Source organism: Sinocyclocheilus anshuiensis, unplaced genomic scaffold (genome assembly GCF_001515605.1).
Source record: "Sinocyclocheilus anshuiensis isolate Anshui unplaced genomic scaffold, SAMN03320099.WGS_v1.1 scaffold1364, whole genome shotgun sequence".
In the NCBI taxonomy this organism is placed as follows: Eukaryota; Metazoa; Chordata; class Actinopteri; order Cypriniformes; family Cyprinidae; genus Sinocyclocheilus; species Sinocyclocheilus anshuiensis.
Genome location: NW_015544238.1, coordinates 25,219 through 45,360, shown reverse-complemented (window position 1 = coordinate 45,360; position 20,142 = coordinate 25,219). Strand labels below are relative to the sequence as shown.

General features: G+C 36.2%; 1 protein-coding gene and 2 long non-coding RNA genes across 4 annotated transcripts in view; 1 reads left to right on the top strand and 2 right to left on the bottom strand.

Annotated features, from left to right (window-relative positions):
* Window positions 1–7,370: 7,370 nt before the first annotated feature.
* LOC107697609 (uncharacterized) lies at window positions 7,371–7,941 on the bottom strand. Its single transcript, XR_001635222.1, has 3 exons — window positions 7,860–7,941; window positions 7,533–7,640; window positions 7,371–7,429 (listed from the first exon to the last, which is right to left on the bottom strand). It is a non-coding gene; the product is annotated as an uncharacterized LOC107697609 (long non-coding RNA).
* An 808-nt stretch (window positions 7,942–8,749) lies between these two features.
* On the bottom strand, window positions 8,750–9,372 carry LOC107697608 (uncharacterized). The gene is made up of 3 exons (XR_001635221.1): window positions 9,254–9,372; window positions 8,930–8,965; window positions 8,750–8,788 (listed from the first exon to the last, which is right to left on the bottom strand). It is a non-coding gene; the product is annotated as an uncharacterized LOC107697608 (long non-coding RNA).
* A 1,877-nt stretch (window positions 9,373–11,249) lies between these two features.
* The window catches only part of LOC107697612 (ubiquitin-conjugating enzyme E2 D2-like), a 19,338-nt gene continuing 10,445 nt past the window's right edge, over window positions 11,250–20,142 (top strand). The window contains exons 1-4 of one of the 2 annotated variants that reach the window (XM_016498407.1): window positions 11,250–11,571; window positions 19,023–19,086; window positions 19,178–19,209; window positions 19,353–19,430. In XM_016498407.1, coding sequence (XP_016353893.1) covers window positions 11,548–11,571; window positions 19,023–19,086; window positions 19,178–19,209; window positions 19,353–19,430 — 198 coding nt within the window. In that variant the 5' untranslated portion in view covers window positions 11,250–11,547. Of the gene's footprint in view, window positions 11,572–12,966; window positions 13,282–19,022; window positions 19,087–19,177; window positions 19,210–19,352; window positions 19,431–20,142 lie in introns of those variants that run through there. The other variant, XM_016498406.1, reaches the window with a different exon arrangement.

Here is a 20,142-nt window from a genome sequence, read left to right as displayed (position 1 = left end):
CCCCCCCCCCCCCCCAAAATGCAGTAATCTGTTTTTCCCTCAGATTCTTCATTTCACACGTTATTATTATTATTATTATTATTATTATAATTATTATTATTATAAATTATGTGGTCCTCTGTTTGTAATTATTTTTTTATTTGCTAGAGCATCCTCACAAATCATTCTTCTTGCTTAAACAGTCTGAAAATCTTGCGTATAAGCCTACACTTCACACTCAAAGACAAAATACTCGAAGCGGCACAAAATAGCCGGTTTTTATGAAAGACATGTCCAAAACAACACGATCCCTGTCTGCCCTGAACTGGCGCAAACGGATCATGACCTCAGTCCACTAATAAAATATTCTATTCTATTCTGTATGTGAGAGGAGGCTGGCGGTCAACAATCAGAGTTATCACAAACTTGTTACGTTGTGAAACATGCCGAAACTAAAACATATTAGACTATATTTACGTCCATATGCCTATGAAATTATTTTCTATTCTATATTTTAGAGGAGGCTGTAGGGTCAAGACCCAAAGCATAGCATCTACAACATCATGTTACTTCCAAACGAACACAATGTTACACATAAAACAAGGACATCAATAAAGACTCACTTCAGTGTCTCATGATATCATGCGCTTTTCGCAACTCTCCCGTGATATAATATTTCTGCGACGTCTGATGTCTCGAAAGCCCTAGATGTTTAAAACGGAAAAAGATCTAATGCCGCATTCGTCAGTTACTTTCGGTTGTTTGGCTGTTCTCTATCAAATGTTCATGGCGACTCAAGAACATGCAACATTTTAGCCCTATAATATTTTGTATTCCGCGGAAAGCAACGCTGTCAAATTGTAAAGCATGATGTAAGTTATTTTAAGAGCACAGGTATAACACTTCTACAAACTCTTGCATATACTTGCACAAATTATCACATATCCCTGAACATATTTAGGAAAAAAAAAAATATATGACCGCAGTGATATTTTTAGGTCTAATGACGGAATATGTTACAACTGAAATGTATCTTTAAAATAAAAATTTAAAAAACTGGGAAACACACACACACACACACACACACACACACACCGTATATCTTGTCTTTGCACATATTTTCCAAGTTAATTGAAGTTACAATATCAATCCGTACTTTCTGTCAGATTAAAGCGGTTGTTTCCACCTAGTGGCCATCAAAAATAAAATAAATTAAAATAAATTAATTAAAATAAAAATCAAGCAATGTTTCTTGCCAGGAAATTCATCATATCAAATAATCATGAAATTAGTTTGAGCATAACTTGCTTGACGGTGTTCTGCAAAAGCTCAAGAGAAAGTCTTTATCTCTCATTATCTATTTCATTTTTTATCTCACTCCCTTCAAAAGATGGTCTCCTGCAATCTTTCGGATCACAGATCCATTAAATGTGAAATGATTGATTGATATTAAATTAGGACCTCGAGAGGTCAAATATAAATTACTGGTATTTTCTCAGATCAGAGATTAGGGGCTTGCACAAGCACTTTATATCGGTCATAAATTATATAAATATACCACAAAGTAAAGCACAACAGAAAATATGATCACAATACAAAATCAGCTATGTGGTCATTCATAAAAGCACAAGAGACTGTCTGTTATCCTAACTGTTTAGAAACAGACTGAGTGCTCATAGTATCTACTAGACATCAGAAATTAAAGTCCTAATGATAATTTGATTTATCATGAGGTTTAAATTAATATTGTAAAGTGTAAGTCATGACATCTGAACAGTAAATAAGTATATAGAACAGCTGAACCGTATCAGGCTCATGCTATTGTTTGCAAGGTAAAGACCTCCATCTAGTGTTCCAACAATGACCTGCAAGTCTGTGAATGACCTTAAAGAAGGGACAAGCACAACAACCTCACTGTTAAACTGACAACATATCCGAGGACCATTTTGTCATACTTGACTCGAGAACCTTTGATTGTCCTTTCAAATAGGGAACATCCGACCATCATTTTGCTACAAATTAAAAAAACAAAAAACTCTTGTATACTCTTACTTTGCATTCCAATGGAGTGCACAAATCTTTAAATATTAATGTTACCTAACATAATTAATCTTAATTAACATATTTAGGGAAAAAATATAAAAGTGCAACAACATTTTTGATGAGGCCTAATATTTTTCATGTTAGAACTGAAAAAACATCAAGCAATTTTTCTTGCCAGGAAATTCATAATTTCTGTGCTCTGTTGATATTATCATATTATTGTCATATTATTATGCAATATACTGTATTACTGTACTGTAACTGTTAGCTTACTACTGTTTTACTTTAAAATGTTTACTTTCTTTGTATGTATGCAATATCTGAACTTATCATAGACATTTAAAAAATAATAAAATTCTATATTCTTTTAAGCATTTTCTGTTTGTGCTTCAACTAACCAATCTCTTTAAAAATAAATCCTAAAGTCTGCTTGAAATATATCTTCTACTGTATATACCAATGTAACCAAATTATGAAAAACTGAGTGCATTCAACCCTGGAACCAACAACTGTGAAACATCATTGGTTTCCCTGTGTCTCGTCACCGACAGAAGCCCTACGATGGAGAAATTTGTCTGTAACCAGTAAAATATGTTGCAGTAGAGTCTGATAGGCAGTCTTCAGCTGCTATGAGTGGTGATAAATCTAACCTGAAATGCATGAAAGAAAAAGTTACACAGATGTACCATACTATGTATAATGTAAATACAGTATGTAAGCATCTTGCTAGCATCCAATCTGCTTTGTGCAACAGATATTATGGGTAATTTTTTAAACAAACAAGTCAATGTAAAGTCTATATATTTATAAACTAAGTCAATTGCCCATAAATTACATATGTAAGTTACTCCCACAACATTTTAACTTAATGATATTTTGGTTGTGTGTGTTCATATACGGCAGGGGTATCCAATCCTGCTCCTGAAGGGCCACTGTCCTGCAGAATTTAGCTCCAACCCCAATTAAACACATCTGAACCAGCTAACCAAGGTCGTACTAGGCATACTAGAAACTTCCAGGCAGGTGTGTTGAGGCAAGTTGGAGCTAAACTCTGCAAGACAGTGGCCCTCCAGGACAGAGTTTGGACACCCCAGATTTACAGTACATATAAATGTTTGATGTAGATGGTAGTTTGCACCCTGGGTGAATAAACAGAAGCATCAATCTACCTGAGCAACAGTAGAAAGTAAAAACAAATGTTTGTTTTTTTTACAGACAGGGTCACAAGGGAATCCAAACTGGTTTAGCTGGTAAAGCCTTTCAAAACATTCAAAGCATTATACAAATGAAGACGGATGCAGTTTTTGTTTTATCCAGCTGTATTTACTCAGTGCAACTTATAACACCCAAGTGAAAAATATAACACCAACATGCCAGAAAAAAATAAAAATAAATAAAAAACAGAATCACCGAGCTGGAAAAAGGACCACCCCCTTGTGTCATTATTTTGCTGAACCACCTTTTGCTTTAATTACAGCCTTTAGTCTGTTGGGATATTTCTCTACTAACTTTGCACATCTAGACTTTGCAATATTTGCCCACTCTTCTTTGCAGAACTGCTCAAGTTCAATTCAATTTGATGGTGAGCGTTTGTGGACTGAAGTCTTCAAGTCATTCCACAGTTTTTCAGTGGGGTTTAAGTCTGGGCTCTGACTAGGCCATGCAAGGACATTCACCTTTTTCTCCTTCAATCACTGTGTGGTCAGTTCTGCTGTGTGCTTTGGGTCATTGTCATGTTGGAAGGTAAACCTTCCTCCCATTAACAACTTTCTGGCAGAGGGCAGCAGATTTTCCTCAAGAATTTGACAGTATTTTGTCCCATCCATTTTTCCTTCCATCCTGACAAGTGCTCCAGTCCCTGCTCCAGTCCCCTCTACAAAATAGTGGATTACTCAGTAAATATATATCCATAACTTTTAATATGTTGCCTTTCATCACTATACATGTTTATCTTTTTTCAGAAAAAATATAAACAAAATCAGTAATCTGAACCGGGGACCTTTGGTTGAGTTGACACGGAATAACACAAAAAAATTGTATGCACAGCTTGTGTAGTTTTGTGCAGGTTATTTATGATTACTTTGATAAGCATGATTAACTAACTGCAGTCAAAACATGAAATATTCTTAATAATGACATAAAAAATTAACAATTATTAAAATCATTTAAGAAAGGACATTTGACTGATACAGAACCGTTCAAGTGATACTAGAACAGTTTTTGTGTAATAAGTGTGTAATATAGGTGTGATTTCTGCACTTTCTTTACTTCTTTCTATGCGATCAGCCTTAAAATGTACTCTTCAAATTTCAATAAATTTTTCATTCAAAAATTATAAGGGAAATTATATTGTATTCTTATTTTAACAAGCTTTGTAAAAAATGTTTACTACAGTTAATGCCAAAATCTTTTTTTTCTGGGGGTTTTTTTCTGCTGCAAACGCATACTGACATTTTCGCTTGGCCTAAAAGAAAATCAAACAAATGACTTGATTAACAAAAAAATAACCTCACACGGTAAATATTTGAATATATGAACATAAACAGCAAAATGCACCTCTTGTATTTCAGTGAAAAATAATTTCTCTGATCACAAAAAAGGACAGCTGTCTTGTTTAAACCTAAAAGATTTAAACCTAAAATGACAGCATTGACTGCAATCATGTAATATACTACAATACACAACAAACCCTACAAATTAGAAATCAAACTTTTTTGTGGTACAAAAGAAATTAAACCAAAGTTTTTAGACCAAAACATCTGTATAACAGGTCTGAATATAGGTGTGATCTGTCCAAACACCTCCTTCCTGCAGCCTATGATTTTATAATCAGCACATAAATCTACAGGTGGCCTACAGACTGTCCCTTCAGAGGACTTTCTTTCACTATCTGAGCCTGATAACTCAAGTTTGAGGGGGTCTGGTCCGTACTTGAAAGGAAGTCAAAACAAAGGCTGTGAATCTTTAAAGTAGATATTTTTATATATATTTATTTTAGGCTTGTTTTAATAGGGGTATAAGTTACAAAGCAATAAGTTACAAATTTAGTCATTCAGTGCACAGCATAAATGAGTACACTCTGAATAATTACAAAAAACGTATTTTCTTAATGATCACTAATACAATTCATTTAAAGATGGCAAAATTGAAATGTATTAAACATTAATTTAACATACTTTTAAGTATAGTGCTCTGACCCTTCTTGGCACTGAGTGTACAAGTTCATGACAAATTGTCACATCTGTCCTGTTTAACTCCTGGAGGACGACCTGACCTCCTTAAATGCCCTGGTCAACTCGTCTCCACAGAATCCCCCAAAGGTGCTCAAGAGTGTTAAGACTGGGTGAAATACACGTCCACTGAAGGATTTTCACCTTGGGAGAATGTATATAGTCATTGTCATGTTGAAAAAATGCTCAATAACGCAGGGAATGAGGACAGGGTAGCATCTTCTGTTTCAAGTTTTTGTATTACCTCACACAGTGGTGTGTGAATTCATGACAGCATTGATAAAGCACAACTCCCTCACACCTTCAGCACTCATACATTCCTATATAAGAGCTTTACTACCACTGAACTTCACTGTGGGAACCAGGCACTTCTCACAGTACTCCTCCTCTGGCAACACCATAACATTTTGGATGCTTTTAGATCCGAAATGATGGACTTGGTCTCATGAGACCATATGGATTCACAGAAGTCTATACTTTGTAAATATGGACCTTGGAAAAGGTTAGTTGAGTTTATTGTGCTACAGTATGGGTAGTTCCAGTGTGGACAACAAACATGCATGTCACTTCAGCAGGCTGCATCTTACTCTGTGAGATAAACAGTCACTCTTTTCATAGCTTTTGCCGGCTCTGAGACACTTGTTTGGTATTTCTCCTGCTCTTTTTCTAGCAAAAAAAATCACTCATCACTAAATTAAAGCTTAAAGTGAAGGCCTGATTATTTAAGGGGCCATGTCACAAGTCAATTGTTTTTGAATTTCTGTGTTACTTTTGCTATATTTTCACACTTAAAATAAAGATTTGGTATTCCTCTTGTACCACTGTCCTCTTTTGTGCTAAGAAGTCTCCGGACAGTTAAATCCCAATCGGTTCCACTGTTGTCAGCATCAAGTCTGAGAATGATTCAGTGGGCTATTTAACACTTTTAATTTTCAAGAAATTATGTTCTGGAACAGTGTTGTAAATACAACTTAACCACTGATTTCTAGTCGTGTCCTCTTTTGGAAGGCCAAACAAAGTAGTTTCCCTCAACTTTTGTTACCCCTAAAGGATTCATAATATAGTGTAGTAATAGTAAGGTAGTAATTCTTATGGTAGATACTATTATGAATCCTATAGGGGTAAAGGGGATGAAAAGGATTCTTTTTGAGGTTACTGCCCCAGTGACAAGCTGTTGTACCCCTGATGGTCCCATTTTTGCACTTTTTTTTCTGACGGGGTAACCACAACATTTGTAGCTTTGATGATATGTTAAAAAAATTATGAGCGTTAAATATTCCCTCCCTAAAAGTAATAGGCTAATTCACACCGTTCTCTACTTCACCTGAATCTGTATCATCATTTACCTGTTTGTCCGGTGTTGCTCTATTCCTGTCCATCCACTTCTCTTGCGGACAACCTGATCACTACACCGACACTCAACACCGAGGAGGCTGCAGATCCACGGCCCAGGCAGTTTTATTAATAACCGTCCTGTCCATAGACATTGACTAATTTAGTTTTTTGTGTGTGTGTGTGTGTGTGTGTGTGTGAATTTAAATATAAACATTACATTAAGATATCAGATGATCTGCACTACGAATTCAAATATCTGTAAATATTTACACATACATAGCCTACAGAAGACAACTGAATTAGTGTTTTTGAAAAAAATAATACATTAACATTACACATGTAATTAGTGAATTAAAAAAATAATTATACACATATTTGGATCAAATGGACAATGTAATGATACCTGATCTACTGTAGCCTAATTATATTCACTGTAGGTTTTCATATATACAGGAGATTGAGTGATATATATGTTGTTGTGAATTTATATATAAAGATACATTCAGATATTAACCATATTTAGCCCATCAGACATACAGTGTAATCATATGGACCATCAATTAAATATTGATTTAATACTGATTTATGCTTTAGTATTCACTAATGGTTGTCATACAGCAACAGAACAGTGTCCTATAAAGCATTTTATAAAGACAAACACAATTCACCCTTTTCTAAAATTCCAAGGGCCATTTAGCCATCTGAGAAGAAAGAGACAACATTTTTGTGTACGAAAATATTATTTATTAACACCATTTATTAAAAACATGAACTAGGGTGACTCCCGTTGATGACTCTCTATTAATTGTTGTTCAGTCCTCCTGTCAAAATGCTCCCGCTCACTGATAAGAAAACAAAAGTTGGATAGTTGTAGAAAGAAATGGTTATTTGTGAATAATGGCAGGATGTCATGTTTGACCATGTTTTCCTTTATAGTATCCTTACAGTAGTATTACAGTATGACCTTATGTAAATGACAGGTCCTCGCAGAAATTTCTACTCAGCCTTTAGGATGGACAGATTTTCCACAAAAGCCAGGGCACAGATAATGGACTACCAGAGAAAGAATTGAGATTGATCACACACCCCAAGTAGCCAAGTATCATTTCACATGTTTAGCTTTTTCCAACAAAATGAAAAGTGTCTCTTCTATAATAACCACAAAAAACATTATTTTTAGAGCAATGGTCTCACATTATGGATAAACTATTTGACATTTAAAACAATATGAATCTGACATCATGCAGAGCACAGCTAACACATGAGACCTACCTCTGTAAAAAGTACATCCATGAATTTGATCTGGTCACTGTGGGTGTGCTGTCCAGAATTGAAGTCAGGTGAGAGTGGATTGCATCTGTGTGTGTGTGTGTGTGTGTGTGTGAATTTAAATATAAACATTACATTAAGATATCAGATGATCTGCACTACGAATTCAAATATCTGTAAATATTTACACATACATAGCCTACAGAAGACAACTGAATTAGTGTTTTTGAAAAAAATAATACATTAACATTACACATGTAATTAGTGAATTAAAAAAATAATTATACACATATTTGGATCAAATGGACAATGTAATGATACATGATCTACTGTAGCCTAATTATATTCACTGTAGGTTTTCATATATACAGGAGATTGAGTGATATATATGTTGTTGTGAATTTAATATATGAGATACATTCAGATATTAACCATATTTAGCCCATCAGACATACAGTGTAATCATATGGACCATCAATTAAATATTGATTTAATACTGATTTATGCTTTAGTATTCACTAATGGTTGTCATACAGCAACAGAACAGTGTCCTATAAAGCATTTTATAAAGACAAACACAATTCACCCTTTTCTAAAATTCCAAGGGCCATTTAGCCATCTGAGAAGAAAGAGACAACTTTTTTTGTGTACAAAAATATTATTTATTAACACCATTTATTCAAAACATGAACTAGGGTGACTCCCGTTGATGACTCTCTATTAATTGTTGTCCAGTCCTCCTGTCAAAATGCTCCCGCTCACTGATAAGAAAACAAAAGTTGGATAGTTGTAGAAAGAAATGGTTATTTGTGATTTACTTCTGACTTATGGTAGATGTCAAATAGTATGATTTATGCATTCAATACTCACTGGAGAGTAGGCTAGAGGATTGTGGCAATAACATGCATGTTGGCAGTGTACATGTCTTTGCCCTGTGAGAGTAAAAAGAAAAACTAAGCAGGCTACCACTTGCCATTCAAATATGAAATTAAGAAACTCTCAAGTCTCAAAGTTTCAAATAAACTACAGCTGATATAAAATAATGTGAAAAAGATTTATGCGTGTGCTCAAACCTCTTCATAGACGAGTTTCATGCAGGCATTTCCCATCTGCAAGAGAAACAATCAAAATAGCTAGCACACACACAAAAGTCTAAGCTCTTTAAACAAAGAAAACAAATAGCATAACGTTACGTGCAAATGTTACTACTTACATCTACCTGACCATCAAAAAGTACATTTATAGACATTTTTAGACTTTAATACGACTATAGACATTTATATCTATTAATATATTAAAATTAATTGACATCTACTCTTAGCTAATCATTTAACTATAAATGTTGCAACGTTACACGTTTGCTGAACAATAATAACTTTAGCGAATATTTAACATACCTCTTATTCGTGTCGCTTCTGTTCTGATGGCTCATACTGTACAGCCTCCCCCTACTGGACGCATCAGGAACAACAGGGGCGTAAAACGGCCTGGGCCGTAGATCTGCCTGCTCCAGGTCTGACTCTGCAGCCTCCCACTCATCCTTCACACTCGTGGCGCTAGGTGAGCGGCTCGCGACAAGCCTCTCTGAAACAACACACGCAGCTGGCCGGTACAAAATAGCTTAACAACCCACAAAACCGTAACAAAATACATAGACCTATAGCGCTTTGAAAGCGCGCAAACAATCAGAAACACATTGACTAACCGTTAAAGTTAAGAATAAGAAGACCCATCAGCCGCGCAGCTGACGCTAACGCATGCGCACATCAGCGCGAAGGAAATACGGCACCATAGCCTACTAAAAACTGCAGAAACAAATAAAGTGGCCACAAATGCTGCTACCGAAATAAAACTATAAACACTATAATTCATTTAGTCTTTAATTAGTTGTGTGTTCTTGTGAACACCTAAATACCCTGCAAAAATTAGTCATTTTTCAATTATGTTGAGGCATAGCTCACTACTTAAGGAGATATTTAAAGAAATTTCATAATTCTGAAAGATAGCAAGATACTAAGATACATGGTACTGTTGTGATATTGTACAATGTCCACTGATAATAAAAATTATTTTGATATAATGTATGATGAAAGCATGCAAAATGCTTAAAATCATGTATCAAGATTAATGCAATTTTCATTTAAACCCAAAGATAACCGAAGAGGAGAATGTTATAATTCTACTGGTATTAAAGGAATAGTTCACTAAAAAATTTGCTGAAAATGGACTCACCCTCAGTACAACCTAATGAGTTTGTTTCTTTATCTGAACAGGTTTGGAGAAATGTGCATTACATCACTTGCTCACCAGTGGATCCTCTGCTGTAAATGGGTGCCATCAGAATCCAAACAGCTGATAAAAACATCACAATAATCCACATGACTCTAGTCCATCGATTAATGTCTTGTGATGTTAAAAGCTGCATGTTTGTAAGAAACAAACTTTTAACTTTAACCCGTAACTTCTGCCAAAATACGAGTCCATAATCCATAATAACACTTGCAGTAAAAAAGGCCATCCTCTGTTGTCCTTTCACATCAAAATCCATCAACATATTTGTTTAGAACTGTTTTAATTTGTGAAGGGTGGTTGATCTGTGTATATTTCTCTCCTGATTCAGAGATGAGACAACATTTTTACTGGAGAAAGCAATATTATGAGTTGGTAGCAATGGTTTGAAGTTAAACTAGTCTTAATAATGGATTCAGTTCTTACAAACACACAGCTTTTCACTTTACTAGACATTGATGGCCTGGAGTCGTGTGGATTACTTGTGCATTATTGTGATGTTTTCATCAGCTGTTTGGACCACTGATCTATAATACATAACTGTGTAGATTTGGACTCTCATTCTGACGGCACCCATTCACTGCAGAGGATCCACTGATGAGCAAGTGATGTAATGCTACATTTCTCCAAATTTGTTCCAATGAAGAAACAAGCTCATTTACATCTTGGATGGCCTGAGGGTAAGTAAAATTTCTACTAATTTTAATTTTTGGGTGAACTATTCCTTTAAGAATGTGTAGGGTTTTTTTTATAGCTCTGAAGAGTTACAGCACAGCATTTAGGTTAATATAAATTTAAATTCCTACGATGAAATTGTTCCTGCGGTGGAACAATACATTATTTTGACTTGCTGTCTAGGTCGGATCTATAGGCAGCTCAATAGGTTTTGAGAGACAGCAAAATAAAAAGTAACCATGGCACAAATCCTCATATTTTGTAAGACTGATTCGTAATGTCTTTTCCTCTGTGTTAGTCACTGCTTCCAGCATTTTCCGTAAACCGATGCTGTGCATAGACGTCAGGACAGATAGAGGGAGTGAGAAAGAGGACATTTTGTAAAGAGAGAGAGAGAGAGAGAGAGAGAGAGAGAGAGAGAGAGAGCGAGAGAGAGAGAGAGCGAGCGATCAGAGGAGGAGGAGACACAAATACCTATGCAAGTGTCCAGTGTTGAAACGCAGGCCTTCTCGTTCATATTCAATATAACTTTCTTTCTCGTCAGGTTTATTATCTGTCGGACAGCTGGGATTCTGTTGGTCCATTTTAACGGCTTGTTTTGTTCGTTTCCGTTTCTGTCTCGTCGGATTTCTGGTGGATTTTCAGTGTCTGGCTAGCGAGCACAGCTAACCGCAGCTAGCCGGATCAATCTGTTTCCTCGGCCTCAGGAGCCCATTACACACACAAAATGGCATTAAAACGAATTCACAAGGTAAAATATTATATTTTATGTTATTTTTTTTACATTCACTAGCAAAACCGTTTGGGTTTTTGCTTGGTATGTAAAAGATATAACGTTAGACGTTAGCAAATGCTATGAGGATAGCAGGCTTGGTTGTGAAGCTTGGCTGTTTTTGTTTTATAATAATAATATTTATTAATTGTGTTGCTGTTTTTGTTATTATTTATTTATTTTAATGTTGTTTGTTGTGTTATTGTTTCCTTAAAATGCCAATGCTGACGTTGTTATTATCTATCTATCTATCTACATGGTTTTATATCATCTATGTTTTTATCTATCTATCTATCTATCTATCTATCTATCTACATGTAACACCCATAATAGCAGGTGCTACATTGTAATACATAGTTTTACATCATTTCAATCTAAAATAACTATTTACAACATGTCTTGTATTAAAAAGGTGGAAATACTGGAATCAGAATTTACAAGGTGGATAAGGAGGATTTTATGTGGATGTGTTTCCTCTATGAATCACATTTCTGGTGGTGTGGATTCAGATGAATACTATTTCTGAATCATCTCAGCCACAGACATTACTGGTTGGGAGAGGATTTGCCTTAACTGGTTTAGAGCTAACACTGGCTTCTTAGTTCTTATGGGTTACTATTATTATCCTTTGTATTAGTGACATTCTTTCATTTTGGTAAATGCAAGAACTTTGCGTCATTGCTGTAAGTTCTTCCTGGAAAGCTACGAGTGCTCAATACTCCAGTTAGAAGTATCCGGCCCATACCAGTGTTAAGTAGGCTAGTTGCGCAATAGTTGTTGAACTTGGTGACAGGATGATTTTCCCCTTTTCTGCTGACTTTGAGAGCTTCTATGAACTAGATTGACACAGCAGATTGTTTGTGGGCTGACAGCCAAATACTTAGTTGGTCCCACATTCTGTGGCTTGCTACTCCCATATCAAGCAGTTTTCAGGGCTTTGGCTTGTTTAATAGGGATATGTGAAGTATGGCAGCAACTGAAAATTGAGCTGAGAATTTTAGGACAGCAAATGCCAAGTGGGCGCACACAGATGTCTGGTTGAAAATACCAGCCATGTATCTCTCAAGTGATGGCAAGGCTGGTTTATTCCCGACACCCTCATCTGAAGTATGCAGGCGTAAAAATAGCTGCCACTGTTAGTGCACACTGTCCTATATTGGTTAGCTGAATTGCTGTCATACATTGATTCTCGCGAAGGCTCACCTCCACCTGCGTCATCCATTCTGCTTTGATTAATTATGACAGAGAATGAAATTAACTGTACTTCTTGAGACACTTGCAATTTGGTTGTTTGAGTGTTATTTGTTTAGGACATATTATAAAGAGAGAGAGAGAGAGAGAGAGAGAGAGAGAGAGAGAGAGAGCGAGAGAGAGAGAGAGCGAGCGATCAGAGGAGGAGGAGACACAAATACCTATGCAAGTGTCCAGTGTTGAAACGCAGGCCTTCTCGTTCATATTCAATATAACTTTCTTTCTCGTCAGGTTTATTATCTGTCGGACAGCTGGGATTCTGTTGGTCCATTTTAACGGCTTGTTTTGTTCGTTTCCGTTTCTGTCTCGTCGGATTTCTGGTGGATTTTCAGTGTCTGGCTAGCGAGCACAGCTAACCGCAGCTAGCCGGATCAATCTGTTTCCTCGGCCTCAGGAGCCCATTACACACACAAAATGGCATTAAAACGAATTCACAAGGTAAAATATTATATTTTATGTTATTTTTTTTACATTCACTAGCAAAACCGTTTGGGTTTTTGCTTGGTATGTAAAAGATATAACGTTAGACGTTAGCAAATGCTATGAGGATAGCAGGCTTGGTTGTGAAGCTTGGCTGTTTTTGTTTTATAATAATAATATTTATTAATTGTGTTGCTGTTTTTGTTATTATTTATTTATTTTAATGTTGTTTGTTGTGTTATTGTTTCCTTAAAATGCCAATGCTGACGTTGTTATTATCTATCTATCTATCTACATGGTTTTATATCATCTATGTTTTTATCTATCTATCTATCTATCTATCTATCTATCTACATGTAACACCCATAATAGCAGGTGCTACATTGTAATACATAGTTTTACATCATTTCAATCTAAAATAACTATTTACAACATGTCTTGTATTAAAAAGGTGGAAATACTGGAATCAGAATTTACAAGGTGGATAAGGAGGATTTTATGTGGATGTGTTTCCTCTATGAATCACATTTCTGGTGGTGTGGATTCAGATGAATACTATTTCTGAATCATCTCAGCCACAGACATTACTGGTTGGGAGAGGATTTGCCTTAACTGGTTTAGAGCTAACACTGGCTTCTTAGTTCTTATGGGTTACTATTATTATCCTTTGTATTAGTGACATTCTTTCATTTTGGTAAATGCAAGAACTTTGCGTCATTGCTGTAAGTTCTTCCTGGAAAGCTACGAGTGCTCAATACTCCAGTTAGAAGTATCCGGCCCATACCAGTGTTAAGTAGGCTAGTTGCGCAATAGTTGTTGAACTTGGTGACAGGATGATTTTCCCCTTTTCTGCTGACTTTGAGAGCTTCTATGAACTAGATTGACACAGCAGATTGTTTGTGGGCTGACAGCCAAATACTTAGTTGGTCCCACATTCTGTGGCTTGCTACTCCCATATCAAGCAGTTTTCAGGGCTTTGGCTTGTTTAATAGGGATATGTGAAGTATGGCAGCAACTGAAAATTGAGCTGAGAATTTTAGGACAGCAAATGCCAAGTGGGCGCACACAGATGTCTGGTTGAAAATACCAGCCATGTATCTCTCAAGTGATGGCAAGGCTGGTTTATTCCCGACACCCTCATCTGAAGTATGCAGGCGTAAAAATAGCTGCCACTGTTAGTGCACACTGTCCTATATTGGTTAGCTGAATTGCTGTCATACATTGATTCTCGCGAAGGCTCACCTCCACCTGCGTCATCCATTCTGCTTTGATTAATTATGACAGAGAATGAAATTAACTGTACTTCTTGAGACACTTGCAATTTGGTTGTTTGAGTGTTATTTGTTTATTGATTTGTCTGCAATATAACAATTAGCTGAAATATTATTTATGAATTAAGAATGGCCTCCCTTGATTTAACTTTCCAACCTTGTTGTTGTTCTCGTGTGGATTGTGACACTGTTTAGTTCCTAGTTTGGTTTGGTTAGTTCCTCATTAGTAGCTCAGAGACCAATCTAAGCGAATCTCAGTTTTTCATACAGATTTTTCACTTTATACAGCTAAATTATGACATTTCTGTTGAGCTTGGCTAGAAGAATTCAGATTTAGTTTTTTTTAAACTAGAACGAGACCAATAATCATATATATATATATATATTACAGGTATTCATAGTTTATTTAATTGTTATATTAAAATAAATAATAAAGTGTTTAATGTTATTATTGTTGCAGACTAATGTGTCAAAAAGAAGAAATACATTTAGTTCTTCATTTGGTTGTTGGAGGAAAATAATCAGTATTTATTTTATCAAAAAAATATTGATCTGTGGTTTAATTTTTAATAATCCCTCAGGTTCGAGTGACTGATGTTCTCATAAGTCAAGTCACCTTTATGTATCAAAATCAATGATGCAATCAAAATATGAGACGAATCCAAATTCTGATCCAAATCAGCTCTAACAAGACAGTAGTGTCATTAATCAGTCATTAATTAATCAAGCCTGTTTAGTGTTGTTTCAGTTCAGTTCAATAACTGTGTGAAGTTCATCAATTATGAAACAAGGGACTCATTAAAGATGGATGTAAACAAGCCAGCGAGCTGATCAGCACAGGACCTCAGAACACGGCCAGAAATCCCATCAGGACCTGCTGCTTTCCTGACGTCCACTCGCTTTAGGGTCCTCCGAACCTCGTCAATTTAGCTATAAGCAACTCTACAGAAGACAATGTTGTTTTTCAGCTCGAGTCAGTTCAGTTTTGATTCAGTTCAGTAACAGTATCGATGTTGCAAAATTTGTTAATCATGAAACAAATTCGATTCAGCTATTTAGAATAGAAATTTGCAGTGTCAAATGGTTTTCTATTCAGAGATGTGCAGCCTGTCAACAATATTATGAACTAAACAGTCAACCTGTGTTTGTTTTGATGTTTCCACCTTAGACACCCTCATCATCAAAGAAACCTCTGACCTCTATTTCCTGTCTGCTAACATGCTTACATGCACAGGCAAGCGCCGCCAGAAGGTTGTATGCACTTTGCATACGTGAATTCTCAGAAATGCGCTATTTTCTCAGAAGTGGTTTATATAGTCACTGTATTTTCCCATAAAGAGAGATCGAAAGCTCTAGAATGGCAGTTATTTCCTTATTGTCTTAATGCCTAGGTGTGGCTAGAGATCAGTTTATTATGGCAACATTTGTCATTATTACCTAAACCAGTGCTAACCTTTGTTACAACCACCTGGCTCTGAGTGAAGTAACATTACCAAAAAGGGGAGGCCACATCGAAGACAAAGTTTAACAAATAAACATTTAATCAAGAATAAATCAAACAATACAAAAATTAAGTATAAGTATAGAGAAAGAAGAAAACAAAAAGAAAACAATCCAGGGCTGGAGAGGGAAGATGAACGACGGCCCAGTCCAGAACACCCACTGCTCTCTGAGGCCATGTCCACACGTACACGGGTATTTTTAAAAACTGAGTTTTTCCTTCTTCCGTTTAAAAAAAAATCTCCGTCCACATGAAAACGCAAACGCATGCTATGAAGCACTGTCAAGAGCAGGCCAAACCAACAGGTGGTGATATAATCTCAACCGTAAAGCCATGTTGGCCAATCAGAAGCCTGAAAAAGTTTCCAGTAGGCGGAGATAACAGCACAGGCTCCTTCCGACGTCACAAGCCAAAAACTCCGGTTTCGCTGTCTACACGATAACACTGCAACCGGAGTTTTTGAAAATCTTCACCCTGGCAGGCGTTTTCAAAAATGTTCGGTTTCAGTAACCTGGTGCTGCGTTTGCATGTGGATGAACGGCCAAACCGCGTAGAAAAAGCTGCGGTTTTAAAAATAACCGCGTTCGTGTGGACAGGGTCGAATCTCCGTCTTTTAAACCCAAACGCCAATCACAGGTAACACTCCACACCTGTACCTGACGCTTGCTCTGAAAGTTAAGTTGTTTAAGTTGTAAAAGGAAGTGTCATCTTCTCACCAGGACTGCATTTATTTGATCAAAAATACAGTAAAACAGTAATGTTGTGAAATGATTCTTACAATTTAAAATAACTTTTGTATTTTAATATATTTTAAAATTAAATTTATTCCTGTGAGGGCAAAACTGAATTTTCAGCAGTCTTCAGTTTAACATGATCCTTCAGAAATCATTCTAATATAGTGATTTGCTGCTTAAGAAACACCTATAATTATTTTCAATGTTGAAAACAGTTGTGCTACTTAATATTTTTGTGAAAACCATAACACATTTTTCAGGTTTCTTTGATGTTCAACAGAATTTTTTTTTTATTTGAAAAATAAATCTTTTGTAACAATTTAAATGTCTTTACTTTTACTTTCGATCAATTTAATGCATCCACGCTGAATAAAAGTATTAATTTCTTTAAAAAAGCTTAATGACCCTAAACATTTGAACTGTAGTATAAACACTTTATAATTTAATTGTCTAACTGTTAGCTACATATTTAAAATTTAATGAATGGCTGTAATAAAAAAAAAACAAACATCCAAACAAACATATTAAAATAAGTTACATTGTAAATCCGTTTTTGAGAAACCCTTTAGAAACCCTCCATGAATGCTTTTAATCATATTGAAGAATATATTGAAGAACCAATAAACAGAAAAGTGAATATTAGTAAAAGCTCTTTGTCTCTCTGGTCGCATCAACCAAGGCTTCATCCAAAACTACTACTTTTTCATTTGTTGATTTTAACGGTGAACAGTGATGACAACTGTACAACAAGTAAAATCTTGAATGTTATTTAAAAAAAAAAAGGTTTGCTACGAGAGTGTGAACTTCTGTTTTGTTTTCCAAAATTTTAAATCTTACAACTAACTATAGTTCAGACATTTATTTGGGCAGCGTGAACTAGCTTTCAGACAAGCTCTTGGAGGCTCCAATAATCATGATAACACACTGTATCATTTGGTTGTTGTTTGGCTGAGTTAGCACAATAACTTAAATTGGTTTGACTTTAAAATGACCTGTGATGTACATTATATAAAAGGAATTATTGCTGGGCCATAACGTCTATAAACTAGGTACAAATAGATGATCACAACAGACTTTGAATATGACCCTCATTCTGACACCAAAATCAAAACAAGTCTAAATTGATCCTTTCCTGGTGTTTGTGGCTTTTAGGTGACTGTGAGGAAACCAAAAGAACATTTTGCTCATTCAACCTCTGTTGATGTTCTTCGTAAAGTTGCATTAAGAAAATGACAGTACTGTCATTTCCTGCCTGTGGTTTTTCCAGAGTGGAGAAAGCTGTCAGTATTCACATCAGTGAGGGTGAGAGTGAGTGAAATTAAAGGATAATCGGTCCACTGTTCCCATCTAATCCTGATGACACATGACATGAGTCTCCGCTTTGATTGTTCTCCAGAATCAGCAGTTTGGGCCTCTGGGACAGAAGAGCCATGTAGTTGTGACAGTTCATAAATTGCGTTATCTGTCTGGGAGAGGAATACATCAGTGTGAAATCTGGATTAAAATGAAAGGGCTCATCGAGTCTATTTCCTACAGAGACATCTTAGATTTCAGCTGCTTAAGTGTCTAAATGTGGATTTTAATAGAACCAGTTAAATGACACAATGACTGACAATGTACTTGGAGTCAAATTTGCTCACCCAGCAAATGAAAAGAGTCTATCAATCAGAGTACAAATTGGGGCGTTATAACTGATGTCATGTCCTCACTTAGTGCTCTTATTGTAAAAACCTACATTTTTAAATGAATCATTCTCTACATAACATTATGAACCAGCTGTTTAACTATGTCAATACCCACCTTGATGACTGAATGTTTGTACTTGTATAGAAGCCTGTATAATATATATATCAATCAATCACTTAACCTCAAGTTGTTCCAAACCTGTATGAGTTTTATCTGTTGAACACAAAAGAAGATATTTTGTAAAATGTTGGTAATCAAACAGTTGACAGTAGACATTGGCTTCTATAGTATGGAAAAAATATATATTGTGGAAGTCATTGTCTACCATCAACGGAGTAAGTAAATTGTGAATTTTCATTTTTGGGAGAACTATCTCTTTAAAATAGTTTTACAGTATAGCATGTTATAGTGCATATAGTGCAAAGAGTTTTTCATTTTGACCTCAGGAATGAAATGTATAGGAGCTGTATGGATGGATCAAAGATGACATAGTTGATTGGATTCCCAATTTTTTTGTTGTTGAATGTTTCTGTGCAGTACTGATACATCATTACTCTCTCTCTTTAGGAACTGACTGATCTGGGCCGGGACCCTCCAGCGCAGTGCTCAGCAGGACCGGTTGGAGATGACTGTGAGTTATTTTGCGCTTTGTTTTCATTACCTGCCTCACAGCATGTCACAGAGCTCACCTTAATGAGACATTTTTTATTCTTTATTTGCAGTGTTTCACTGGCAAGCAACAATTATGGGACCTGTAAGTGGATATATGTTCTTATTTGCATGTGCATATTAATGATGAATTGTGACATTTATTTGCATGTGATATCTGCATTATTTTACCACTGCATTCACTATCAAGTAACTTTGCTCTGTTATTTGGTCTTTATTTCCTTACAGAATGACAGTCCATATCAAGGGGGTGTGTTTTTCTTGACCATTCATTTTCCTACAGACTACCCTTTCAAACCACCTAAGGCAAGAATAATTAACTATTTAAACAACCTACAGGTTAATCTGGCTGTAAAGAGCAGGTTTTTTTTAGATTGTATCATGATATTTTGCATTCTCAGCAGCTTTTTAGCGCATACTATAGTCAGACGACACCAGTGTTCCCTCTAATTGTTTTTTCTTGCTGAGCAAAACTTTTCTCTAATCTTCTTCGTGTCCTACGATCTTATATTACATCTTTCCAGTGTGTAGCACAACTGATGGCGTGGTAGCTGGGCTCTGCTAGATCATGATCTGAGCATTGCGGTGCTAGGCTGCACTGCATGAGGTGTTGCATATTTTGCTTGCTACCGCACTTGCTGGTTGGTGAGAGACCCCAAGCATGTAACGTTTGTAGGCATCTTCCATGGCCTACTCGTAGCCTGTTGAGGGACTTCCAGATAGGCCATGGTTGATTGTTGCCACTGGCTAGACACTCAACGGGGATGATGAGATTTTCTCTAATGGGCGGACATTTCGGCTGTCTGAGCAAAAACATTCTTTATACCAGGGCTGTCCAAACTCGGTCCTGGAGGGCCAGTGTCCTGCAGAGTTTAGCTCCAACTTGCCTCAACACACCTGACTGAAAGTTTCTATGCCTAGTAAGAGCTTGATTAGCTGGTTCAGGTGTGTTTAATTAGGATTGGAGCTAAACTCTGCAGGACACCGGCCCTCCAGGACCAAGTTTGGACAGCCCTGG